This window comes from Rutidosis leptorrhynchoides, chromosome 2 (assembly GCF_046630445.1).
Source record: "Rutidosis leptorrhynchoides isolate AG116_Rl617_1_P2 chromosome 2, CSIRO_AGI_Rlap_v1, whole genome shotgun sequence".
NCBI classification, from domain to species: Eukaryota; Viridiplantae; Streptophyta; class Magnoliopsida; order Asterales; family Asteraceae; genus Rutidosis; species Rutidosis leptorrhynchoides.
In genome coordinates, this window is record NC_092334.1 from 461,070,941 (window position 1) to 461,083,779 (window position 12,839).

The 12,839-nt window shown below is 35.1% G+C and overlaps 2 protein-coding genes across 3 annotated transcripts; one reads left to right on the forward strand and one right to left on the reverse strand.

Annotated features, from left to right (window-relative positions):
* The first annotated feature begins 3,790 nt into the window (after positions 1 to 3,790).
* LOC139892534 (cycloeucalenol cycloisomerase-like) lies at positions 3,791 to 6,983 on the forward strand. 2 transcript variants are annotated; one of them, XM_071875648.1, is made up of 8 exons: positions 3,791 to 3,841; positions 4,166 to 4,311; positions 5,395 to 5,478; positions 5,612 to 5,653; positions 5,932 to 6,042; positions 6,149 to 6,340; positions 6,433 to 6,530; positions 6,624 to 6,982. In XM_071875648.1, exons 1-8 carry the CDS (start codon positions 3,835 to 3,837, stop codon positions 6,811 to 6,813), a joined length of 870 nt encoding a protein of 289 aa, XP_071731749.1. In that variant the 5' UTR covers positions 3,791 to 3,834; the 3' UTR covers positions 6,814 to 6,982. The 2 variants fall into 2 exon arrangements, with proteins under 2 accessions (XP_071731749.1, XP_071731748.1); XM_071875647.1 differs by having other exon boundaries at positions 3,808 to 4,006; positions 6,624 to 6,983.
* A 199-nt stretch (positions 6,984 to 7,182) lies between these two features.
* On the reverse strand, positions 7,183 to 12,541 carry LOC139892535 (conserved oligomeric Golgi complex subunit 2-like). The gene is made up of 12 exons (XM_071875649.1): positions 12,034 to 12,541; positions 10,894 to 11,100; positions 10,437 to 10,773; positions 9,865 to 10,026; positions 9,659 to 9,758; positions 9,174 to 9,377; positions 8,986 to 9,094; positions 8,408 to 8,611; positions 8,211 to 8,315; positions 7,933 to 8,058; positions 7,712 to 7,846; positions 7,183 to 7,429 (listed from the first exon to the last, which is right to left on the reverse strand). The coding sequence occupies exons 1-12, from the start codon at positions 12,520 to 12,522 to the stop codon at positions 7,316 to 7,318; spliced, it is 2,292 nt and encodes a 763-aa protein (XP_071731750.1). The 5' UTR covers positions 12,523 to 12,541; the 3' UTR covers positions 7,183 to 7,315.
* Between the last annotated feature and the right edge of the window lie 298 nt (positions 12,542 to 12,839).

Genomic DNA, 12,839 nt, shown 5'->3' on the forward strand with positions numbered 1-12,839 from the left:
GTCTGACAATGAATGTGATCCTTTAGTTTTGTTGATTGACGAGTTTGGACGACTGGTAGGTTTTTGGGTGAGAGCTTTTTGGGTAGCAGTCTGGCTTTAGCTTTTACGTTTAGAATTTTTGAGGAAGCATTCCACTTTCTTAAATTATTCCAATTAACATCTGAAGAATTTAACGATGTATCAATATCATGGGATTTCTTCCTCTTTTTGTTTGCTACTTGGGGAGATAAAACGGATTGATGAAAAGTAGACGAATGTTTTTTTGATGGGATACGTCTACTAGATTTCTTTACGCGTTTGGAGAGAAAAACAAAGGGTTCAGTTTTTGTTTCTTTTGTGCAGGTTAAGTCGATATTAAAACAGAGATTTGCTAGGCCTAGTGGATTTTCATTTGTTGGGCTGTTGTGATTCATTTGGGCTAGGGGTAGAGGGGTTTGGGCTTTTGTATGTAGGTTGTTTATAATGTGGACTTAGGTGAGTGTCATATATTTTTGGGTCATTTACGGATGTTGGGCTGGAAGGTCTTATTGGGCTTGGTGGGTTGCGTATTGTATCCGTACAATGTGAGAGTGAGTGTGCCATAAGGGGATCAGTGAATGAGTTGCTCGAGATGTCGACAAATGTGTCTTCTTTTTCATCTTCTTTTTCATTTAATGGTTTTGTCTTGGAATTTATGTTGTCAACAGTGTGTTTTTGGTTTTCAAAATTGTCATTAATTGCTGAAGTGGAAACGTGGGTTTCATTGGCCGATGCTTCAGATCCGTTGGTCGTGGGGGTATTTTTGAGGTCAATAATTGGGGTAGGTTTTGTTGACGTGTCCAGATTGTCTTTTCCGTCGTCGATCAATTTTTCCGGTGCCGGATTTCTATCTTTGTCTTTTGAACTTTCCGCTGAGACAAAAATTTCATCTTCGTCCGATTTAGAGTCCACCGGTTCTAATTCCGATTGATTGTCAGAATTGCTTCTGTTGTCAGATTGTTCATCTTCTGAATCAGTTTTTCTATCTCCTCCATTTTAACCTCAACTAATCCATTGATTTCCTCAATTACTTGGATATAGAATAATTTCTTTCCCACCCTGGCTTCAATTGTGTTGTTCAGTAACTTATGACCCCATAATTTAACGAGGACTTTACCAACCACCAAGTTTTGATTTCCGTTTAGATTGTAGTTGTAGCAGTCGTAAATTTTTCCGTACCAGTCGTCGATGGTTCTGAAATTCTTTTCTGTCCAACACGAGATTGGGACTCCCTTGATGCTTAACCAGGTAAGTCTGCATGTTTGGATGCAATTATCTTCGAGCTTTCGTATATTTTGTAACCAATTTCTAATTACATGTTCATTTGATTCCAGAATATTTTTCACCGTTTCTTCGTTGTCGAAGGTAAGGCATATATCAAGTCCTCCTAAATATTTTATATTGAAGTTTGTGAGGCCTTCTGCTGTGCATAGTGTTGGAAATTGTTCAATTAGATCGATGTTTATCATCTCTCCAACAATGGCGAACTTCAGGGCTTCTTTATTTGACTCGTCTTCTTGAATGGTAATGGTTTTAGGTTTAGTTCCTGCATTTTCTATTGGTTTGCCGTTGTTTAGGGCGTCTTTAAAGTTCCGATCATCACAGAAGGTGTTTACATGAGGGTTTGAATTTGCGATATTGGGGGTGTTTTTGGGTTCAGGTGTAGGATTTTTCATTCTATATTGTTGTGTGTTTTTGTTTATGGGAATGTTTGAATGGGGTTTGTTATGATTTGCAGGCGGGTGCAAATTAGCAGGTTATTTCACAGAGGTATTAGGCTTTGCGGTCTGGGTAGCAGGTATTTGGGTTTTTCTATCGAAGGCTTGGTAGGCTCTCAGCCAATTTCCTTTAACATAAATGGTATTGAGTCTGCCTAGTAGGTATCTTAGATCTTTTACACCCTCGAATCATACAAAACCAAAACTTTTGCCGTTCTTTAAATATTTGTTTCGAGGAATATAAATATCTTTAACAGAGCCATACCTTTTGAAGAATGTTCGAAGGTCTATTTCATTCCAATGATCTGGGTGATTAAAGAACATGATGGATGTTGTGTTTATGTTAGCTTGGTGTTGATGTCTAGGTAAAGGAATGTTGTTTGGGTAGGAGGCATGGCTGTGGGGGGGTACTTGATGTAGGGGGATATTGTTGTTGTGGATGACTGCCATACTTTTTTATAAGATCCTGGAAACGATTTCTCATCTTTGGTGTTCTATGTTTTCTCTCGACACGAATCCATTCACCTTCTTCGATTTCATCGTTGTTGTTGTGGTGAGAAGTTGCAGATGTATGGTGATGGCTGTAGGTATTGGGGGTGAATGGAGATGTTGGAAAGGGGAAAGAGGAAGGAGCCATTTTTCAAACTGATTCAAGGTTGCCCGTGCTGTGCAACATTGCACACAAGGTTGCCATATACCATTGAATTTCACACAAGGGTGCCCTCCACACATCGCGTGGCGGTGGCAGTGGGGAAGGGGGGGTTTTACAGGGGTTTTACCGCCCATGCTCTCGGATTGGGACGGATTTTCTCCTGGGCAGCAGTTACGAGCGTGTTATGCAACTGCAGACAGATGAACGTGTAGGTAGTTACGTACCCTGGAAGATTCCGTAGTGTTGTTCCAAAAAAAAATGATCACTAATAATAGCTTAAAAAACCATGAATGCATGATAGTAATTTGCTTGTTGTAGTTATAAAATTGTAAAATTTTAATATTAAATATTAAATTGTGTTTAAAGTATAAAATATAATCATTTTTCACGCAACAGTCAAGCACATTGACACATTTTACTAATCATCAGGTGATATACTATTATACTTCCGTATATCAATTTTTATAAATTCTGCTCATTTTTCCTAAATTACATTTACTTCCTTCTCTCCTCAAAACCCTAAACAGCTAGCTGCTCGATCGATTCTATTTCTAAATTTTCACACTTTGATTCTTTTTCATATTTCTTTAGGTAAGCTCTCAATCTACCATTCTTCTAAACTTCACAGTTCTTAAGATTTATATCTATATATCATCATTATAGATCTATACCCTTGCTATTTTTTTTTTTAAAGGCAAACTAACACACACTTAACACGAATATTTACAATAATCCACGAAATATGTCCACGAATAGACTAGAACCCTTAACCTCTTGGTTAAAAGGGTTATCACGATACCGCCAGGCCAATGGCCCTTTGGTTCTATACCCTTGCTATTAGTTATCACTCCGCACTGATCTATTAGTTATCACACTAAGTTTATAGAACTTAGTGTGCTAATGTTTTTATGCGGAACGGATAGAATTTGATATTGATTTTGACATGTTATTGTGTTAGTTTGAGTCATCAAACTTTCAAACTAAGCTTCTGATCGTGTATAAAATAAATAAATTTTCGTTGCCAAAAAGAAATTCTAATTCGTTTTAACCAAAACTAAACCGAATTTGAATTCAGTTTGGGTTTTCGATATTCAAATATGAATTCGGTTTTCGATTTTGCTACATTTAAAAAAAAAAAAAACGAGCAAACTGAACCGAAAAATTGAAAATCGAACCGATAAAAACCTACTTCTCGGGCAGCCTTAACGTTATCCGTGTACTATTCGGTTGACAATGTTTTTGAAGCAATGATATAGACAGAAACAAAATGCAATAACCAATAACCAAATATGAAGCAAAATAATCTATACATAGTTTAGGGACTGAAAAGGAAGAAATATAAACTTACAGGGGAAATATTATAACAATTTCATTAACAAAGCTCTGACCAAATCACAGCACTCCATTGCCGAAGAAACATTTGGATCCGACTGCAATTAACCCAATATGGGCGGTAAGTTCAGTTCAAGTGTATCTCTATAAACCTAATCGTCGCCCATATTCTTTTGATTTACAATTGTCATGAACATCGTTTTAAACCTAATCGTAAGTTCAGTAGCAATCACTGCCCAATTCAATTTAGGGGTGAAAATAATGGAGGATTCTTTTCTTTTGAAAGGCAAGAAGAAAATGCAATTTCTTTAGCTTGACAAGACAAATGTCTGATTACTGCATCTGCATGGCAATGAACATGAAGTTATTTGTTTTTTTTTTTTTTTTTTTTTTTTTTTGGTATATTACTTAATTGATTGATTGATACTTCATATTTTGAATACAGGTAGTAAAAAATTAGCTGAATGTAGTTCGAGTTTATGGTTAGCATCTAATGGAAGTAAGAGATGGGGTGAAGTGTTTTTTCTTCTTTACACTCCTTTTTGGCTAACTCTCTGTCTCGGTATTGTTGTTCCTTACAAGCTCTATGAGGTATCAGTTTTTTATTTATTTGTATTTGTATTATATTTAATAAAAATGGTTAGTGTTCAGAATCAGAGTAAAAAGTTTGATTTTTTAAGCTATTGAATTACTGAATCATGAAAAGAGAAAACTAGAGATATAGATGGATACATGTCGGTATTAGTTCATTAGGTTTAAGTTCTTTATTTTGTGATTTTCCATCCAAGAAAAGATATTCGCCCTCTCCCATAGCCTGAACAATGAACATCAGAATTTTTATCCGTTTACCAGTCTATTTTATGTTGTTTAATCCTACCTTTCTGTATAAAAAGTACATTTTTCATGTTAAAAAAAGCCAATTGGATGTTTGACATAGCTTATTTTCAAGTGTTTACGTGCTTAAAAATAAGCATTTGCGTACCTAGTAGGTTTTAAATGTTTATTTCTTAAAAATAAGCAGATAACCAGTTTGATTTTTCTTTTTAATTATTTTTTCTATATGAAGTGTTCTGATTATATGCTGTAAAAGTCCTTAAGCAATAAGCACTAAAGTAGGCAAGCCTGCATCCGCCTCAAAATTTTGAGTACTTGATTGTTGTTGCTACTATTAGTTTACCAAGAACGAGTTTTGATTTGGAATGCTTACAGAAACTTTTAGTGTTCAGAATATATATATACATGTAAAGGTTAATCGCTAGTTTCGGTGTGATTGTTAAGACATACTCCATTCATTTATTTCCCATATTTGAAATGTAACACTATAATTTCAGATAATTGATCCGTCCCAATTTAATCGTCCTCAGACAAAAAACACACAGTTTAAGGATATGTCTTTTTCTTTCTCATTTAATCCTATCCACATACATTATGGGCATAATATAACCTAATCTTCTTATTCTTTTTTATTTATGGAAGTGGACAATTAATTCCCAAATTGGAATACTGGACAATAAATTAGGGATGCAGGATATTAGATTAGGCTTTTTTGGGTTTGAAACACAATGTTATGTTTTGTATTCCATGCTCATTATTATCTTATGTTTTATGAAGACTGTAATTGTGTTTATTGATACATACTTTTGTTTACTTTATATATAAAAATTATATCAACAGGATTTCAAGGAGTTGGAGTATTTGCTTTTGGGACTTGTTTCCGTGCTTCCTGCTTTTCTTATACCAATATTTTTTGTTGGAAAGGTGAACTTTGTATGCTTTTTTAGTTTCATACTACTAAACGGTGTACTGATGTGATTAATGTATTATCATTTGATTGAAACTTAATGAAATATCTACCTTTTTTTTTTTTTTTAAATAATGTGGTTTTTTTCAGGCGGATCGTAGTCTTAGCTTTAAGGATCGATATTGGGTGAAGGCAAGTATATTTGTATTAATTCAAATTCTACTTCATTTTCAATGGTTAAAAAGGATTATTAGAAGTGAAAAAGGTTATCATGGTGGGGAACCTTTAACCCCATGCACCCTTTGGATGCCAACTGTACGCGGGTCAGCACAGCCCCGGGCAAGTGTGGTCGGAACCAACCCCTGTCTCAGCGCCTAATACAACTGGTGGCCGAACCGAGATTCGAACCTTCGCCATATTAGAAGTGAATTGCCAAAGGATTATAACATTAACATTTATTATAAATGCAGGCGAGTTTATGGATAATAATCTTTGGTTACGTTGGGAACTACTTTTGGACTCATTATTTTTTCACAGTGCTCGGTGCTTCCTATACCTTCCCATCTTGGAAGATGAATAACGTAAGCCATAATGTTATCTCTTTAGTCCCATATCCCTTAAAATTTTACTTTATTCTTTTATGTATATATGGTTTTGTTTTTAAGATTTTTAAATATATATATGCAGGTACCTCACACAACGTTCCTATTGACAATTGTTTGCTTCTTATTTTACCATGTGACATCAAATATGACACTTCGTAGAGTACATCATGCTATTGCTCACTTGCCAGTTAAAACACAATGGTTTATTAAGTCTGCGTGGATTCTAGCTCTTTCATATTTTATTGCGTTTCTGGAGACCTTAGCTATTTCAAATGTACGTGTCCATTTCTTAAATTACTCGGGAAAACTGATTATAACTTTCGACTGTAACTAATTATTTGAGTATTATATTTTACAAATGTGCAGTTTCCTTATTATTCATTTGTGGACCGATCTTTGATGTATAAAGTTGGTTCGTTGTTTTACGCCATCTACTTTCTTGTGAGCTTCCCGATGTTTCTAAGGTAAGTACTTGATCATGTGCCTAGTGGTATCAGTTATAAAATGTAACAAATATATGTCACTTGTTCATTGCTGTATTTTGTGATTATATATAGGATTGATGAGAATGTCGAAGATCTGTGGGACCTACCCAGAGTGGCTGTTGATGCTTTAGGGGCGGCTATGCTCGTCACCATAATACTGGATTTGTGGCGTCTTTTCTTGGGCCCCATTGTTCCTATTCCAGACAGCAAAATGCGCGCTCAACCTGGCCTCCCTTGGTTCCCTGGACACACTGAACTGTAGTTCAAAATATTTGTCATAATTCAGATGCTTTGTTGTAACTTCCCGATAAGATGTTAGTTGTTGTTACACATTCATTGTAATGAATTTAGGGTTTTCCATAATACAATTGAGCAAGTGTACTTTTCTATCATAGCTTAGAACAACTTAACACCTTAAACCATGCTGTAAAAAGAAAAAATTTATGGAAATTTGGCATGTATATGTTGCAGAATGCTACTTGCCTTTGTGTGACATGCTGATGTTACTTTTAAAGTGAAGTAAAAGTAATGAAAATATAAGTCATGAGTGTCTTCCAAGAACTAAATTTATCAACAACAAAAAAAAAAAAAAAAAAAAAAAAAAAAGAGAGAGAGAGAGAGAGAGAGACAAGTCACAACACTAGTTACAAAATTGTGTTCGATACATTCTTAGTATAAAGTCAACAGAAACCTATATATATTGAAATAAGATGAGACATATAGAAACACTCAGACATGTAAACTAAAAACATCGGTATATTAGGCTAAAAACTAATTTCAGCTTGTTTATCTTGAGGAGCAACTAATTGCCACAACGATCTATATGCAGGAATCTTGTCTGCTTCAACCCCAAGTACTGCAAGGTTACGCCCATATTCCTGAGTGTTTACAATTCAGACAAGAAGTGTCATCATTATATGCCATTATGGGTCTAAATACAAAAGTTCATGTCAAAACAGTAACATGTTTATTGTAATTATTCAATCTTATATTATTAAAATCTAATAGATTTAAGAACAATCTGAGAGATTGTAAGTATTAGATACACCCTGCGCCACATGACCCGTTTCGTCGGTTGGATTTAACCGAACGAACCCATATCTAGGTAAATGGGTTGAATATGCTACCTATAGATACACGTATTGTTATAGTATTTGCACCTGAATGTCAAGAAATAACTGCATGCAAATTCTATCAATTTCAGAAACATTATGGTCCGAGACATCGGATGTAGCTCCAGCTCGTCTCTGTGCACCCATACGTATTCTCTGAAGTGAAGTCTCTGTTTTCCTTGCCTGGTTTATCAAGTAAGATTTCAAGATTACAGAAGATCAAATTTTCATATGCATTTTTCAACATTATTTAATGTTTTTTTTTTTACCGTGTTAACAATACCAGCAGCCAACTCATTATAGCGGCCAGTAATCTTCAAGGCGGCACCTTGCGTGAGTTTTTCTTTGGTATCTGCTGTCAAATATTTGGCAGCCCGCTCACCGTCCAGAAAAACCTGTGTACATTATTTTAATTTAATTTTAAACAAAAAAAAATTAAATTATGCATATTATGCTTCAACATCATCCATAAATTAACAGAATAATAATAATATTTTTTGATAGCCTAAAGATAAAAAAAAAAAAAAAAAAAAAAAAAAAAGGATACCTTCAAGGGACGCAATACCCCTGACACGTAATGGGAGTGTCTCACAGGAGGTGGTTTTTTGGTCATTCTGTAAGTAGCAAATACCCCAAGAAGCTGCTTTAATTCCTACAGAGTTACGTACCAAACATGTTATCATATATTCGTGATATTGAAGTTAATAAAGACTTTATTTATCATATGCCGTGACAATATAATACCTCATTAGACTTTTCAACTAATGTTTCAATGATTGAATCAATCACAGAAGGGATAAGATCTTTAAGAGATTTTCCACCTTGCAAAATGCTGTGTTTAACATGATCAAGTAATTCTTCTGTGCAGCAGGAATTTAGAATCTCGAATACTTCTTCAATGTAGCTGCCACGTATCTCTGCAGCTAGATGATCTAAATCATGAATAATCTACACCATTAAACGAAAACTTATATTAGAAACACCTCATGAGACAACAAGTTCAAGATTAATGTGCTGTTTGTTTTTCATGATGTTTTTGTCTGAAGATCAACGGACCACTTCTGCAAAGAAGATGTTGCCTACAGGTCTGTATGCTAAATAATGAAGTTTGTTTGTTTTTATGTCTGCAAAATAACATAATTCTGTCTGCAATACTTAAAATCATATTTCTAAGTCTACGAGTTTGCAGACAGAATAAAACATTATTTTATCTTATGACTTCACAAAAACAAACAGTCAGCACTGCGGGCTCGCAAACATAAGACATAATAAGATATGCAGACTGAAAAACAAACACCACCTAAGTGTAATGTGATACATACATAAACAAAATCATCTGGAGCAGCAGCAAGGGCCCACTCAAATGGAGAGTTGGAGCCTGAGTTGCGAGTTTTGCGAGCAGAGAGTCCAGCTGACACCCAATTTGCATATCTACAGATCAGATATTTCACAAGTTAAAACCAATAATCTAACAAAATTCTACGTTGATTCAAATGTGATGCAACTTAACCTAGATACAAGTTGTAACGTCAAACGAAGAAATTTGTCAGAGATAGAAATAACAAGAACATCTTCTCGCCAACAGGATCTAAGGCATTCCAAAAGAGTAACACTTTGCTTTAATGTCATTCCATGTTCAAAATCTGATTTCTGAATTGGGGTAAGACCAGAACCTACGAGTGCGGAATCTAAAGAACCAGCAATTTCCTGAAACCTGCAAGCAATATATTTGTTTTATGTACTATCTATAAAGTTGAAAAAAGGAGTAGGTTGGGTGGGTTGTGTAATAGGTCAAAATGGTTGTTGTAATATGTGTTATTGTTTACCCATTTGACCCTTTTGGGATATAATACAGACCAAATTAACTAATCCATTTACAAATAATCGGAGCCAAAATATCCCCTTTAGCCACCTCACATCAGAAGATGTGTGAGAGTAATTGAGTAATAGTGATTTAGACTTTAGATAATGCCACAAGTTGCTATTTTTTAGTACCTTAACGAGAAATATACCCCAATATTCCACATTTTTATGAAATCTACGTATACAGACTCTGCTCGGAATTTGGCAACGGCAGATCTGGATGGACAATATCCTTTAGAAGACAATGAAAAATTACAATTATAAGTATCAGTGTCACCCTTGATACAAAGGATTTTGATAAGTCGAATAAAACTATATATCAAAGCTTTTTAGGATACCTTCTAGATCAGCCAAAAAAGCGAGACTTGATTTGTAATTTTTCAGGAACTCGGTAGGCCTTCCAGGGGAAAATGCCCCCGGTTTTCCCTGTTGGATTGCCCAAAGGACCTCCTTTAGAATTGAATTAGCAAGGAAGCTAAAAACATGCAAGCCTGAATTTTCTGCAAACAGTAAGAAATATAACCATTCAAATGTCCCTTTTACTTCTTAAGCATGTACCTAATGCATCCATATGAGAGCAGTGGCGGAAACAGCATAGGGTAAGGGGGCAGATGCCCCCAGTCAATTTTAAATTTCTAGGTTTTTTCAGGCTTAAAGTTTCTAACTTTTTGATTTTGCCCCCAAAAGCCTTCATATTTTGCCCAAAAGCTTCCAGATTTTGCCCCCAACCCAAAAGCCCATGACCCAAAAAATTTATTGCCCCCGGTGAAAAAAAAATTCTGTTTTCGCCACTGTATGGGAGCAATTGTATAAAGAGCAGAATTTTTAACAAGACCAGTACCCAATAAAGGAATATCTTTGACAAATGCAGAAATATATCATAGACATGGCTTCAGAATAATGATTGTACCTGTAGAAGAAATCTCCAACAAAAATGTACAATTTTCTGCGATAAGATGCTTAATTTGTTTAAAGTCTTCTTCAAGTTCATCCCCAATGGGCCCACTAACAGCTCCAGACGAATTATATGGAATAACTTTCTGAACTAATGGGGCCACAACTGTTGAACGGAATATGTCTTCTGCATTTCGGGTGTTGTCCACAGCAGCATAAGCACATAAGCAATTGTACACTGCGTTTTCATCTTTATGTATAAGTCCATCTATAAAACAGTGTCCCAAGCTTGTATCCAACAATGAGCTTGCGTTTTGTATTCTCTTTTCCATGTTTTCAATAAATGGCAGGTTCTGTACTGCCATTAACAGAGAGAATATGTGTAAGTTCTTATGATACTAGTATTAAGAACAACTTTCAAGGTTTTTACGGGTCAATGAAACTACAAATGAAAGTTAAATGCTTATTAAGACCTTGGCATGAGCAAAGTAGAACTTTAGTCTGTTCATTTCACTAGAAATTCTCTCCAAAAGCATGCTTTGAGTTTCCCTGAGGTTTACTCCAATTTCAGTATGCTGTGTAGATACACCATTACTAAGATAACGTTTTTCTGCAGTTTGTAGATCTGCGTTTGAATTGTCAATAGGCACACTATGCAACTCCTTTATTAGTTTCTCAACCTGCAACCACATCAACAAAACTGCATAAATCCTTAGATGACTTGATGCATCCCATAAGTAATGGAATACAAATACTTGTGGCAACCTATTGGGAAGACTAAACAGTAATCACTACATGAGTATGGCAGATAAACCTTTGAAAGGTCAACATAACTCTCTTGTTAGGCAAGAAATTTTTAGACAGATAATACAATTGTAGCTTGTATGCGAGACAAGACAGTTTCCACAATACAAAGACTTCAGCTGTTCTCATATAGTTGTATAAAAACCGTTTCTTCATACTGCGTGTGAAAACTTTGACCACAAGTTTATCACAGAAAACAGAAATATTTACTTTATCTCTCAAAATCAGTGAAATGGTCATCGATGTGAAGTATAGGTACTACAGAACATGCATAAATTATAAAACACATCGAATGAAGCAAATTATCCTAAACACTCAAACCCCACTCCATACATCCTGAATAAGATCATCAATCTCAACAGTTCATATAGCTTACTTTTTTTATTAAAGACCTGCCTTCTTAAAGCATTATCATTCAAATTCTTCGTTACATCTAAAGAAAATAAAATGCAGTTTTCGCTGATCATAAGTGTATAGATGACAAAGCAATGAACTTTATAGCAATAAGCATACTTTGGTCCATAACAGATTTTCAGTTCAATGGCTTGTTCAAACTGAAATTACTTGAATCCAAATTAAATAAGCTAATGATTAAAGATTATGAACTTAAATAAGCACCAGAAATATAACAAAATTAGTTAACTAAGAGACAATTAAATTAACTACAAAACCTATTTGCATCCAAAACACACAACACACTGCCAATTCAACAACTTGTCCAAAACGAACTGGCTTATATTCACATCAAATAGAGAAATAGTTATGTATGCATAACTTAATCAAGCCCCAAAACTATCACATTGCATTACCTTCGAAACAACATGAGAAGTATCAATCAAAAGTTCTAAGATCTCTCTAGCAGCAGAAGCTTCAGCTCTTTGCTTAAGTCCACCTTGTAATGACACAAGTGATCCTTCAACAGCTCCACGAAACCCTAATATCTTCTCCCGGATCTCAACCAACGGTGCTCGCATACGCAATACAGCAGCATCAACATCCACAAGTTTCGTACTTAAATTAACGAAATCAGCATAATCTCGATTAATTAATTCCACTAGTTCATGTTTAAGAGAAGAAAGATGAGATTGAAGTTCCGATCTTAGGGTTTCGAACGGAACGAATGTTCGCAGATCGGAGATGTACGATTCGGAATTGAAATTTGGGTTTAGGAATGAGGATTGCTTGAACCATAAGGGATGTGAGTCGATTGGATCTCCGAATAAGTCGGCGGTGGCTGTACGCGGCGGAGGTGATAGTTGCGGCAGCGTTGACAGTTGCTGGTCCGGCTGGATCCCCATTGGCTACGTAAATTAGAAAGTACAACTGAAAGGGAGGAAATAATAAGATCCAAATTTTCAAAGTTAGCATTCAAATTAAAATATGAAAACTACTCTCTATTAACTATGAGTAAAACAACAAACGTCGATTTATTGACGGCTTTTCGTTTAAAGTCCTAAATTTAATTTCAGAAAGGATTTAAAACTCATGTAATTTTGTACCATTTTCATGGCGTCTCGTTTTTTATTTTTATATTAATTTTAAAAATTTTACCTACTTATAGACGAGAGGTTCTCTTGGAAACAATATATCTATCTATAGAACATTGAGAGAGATG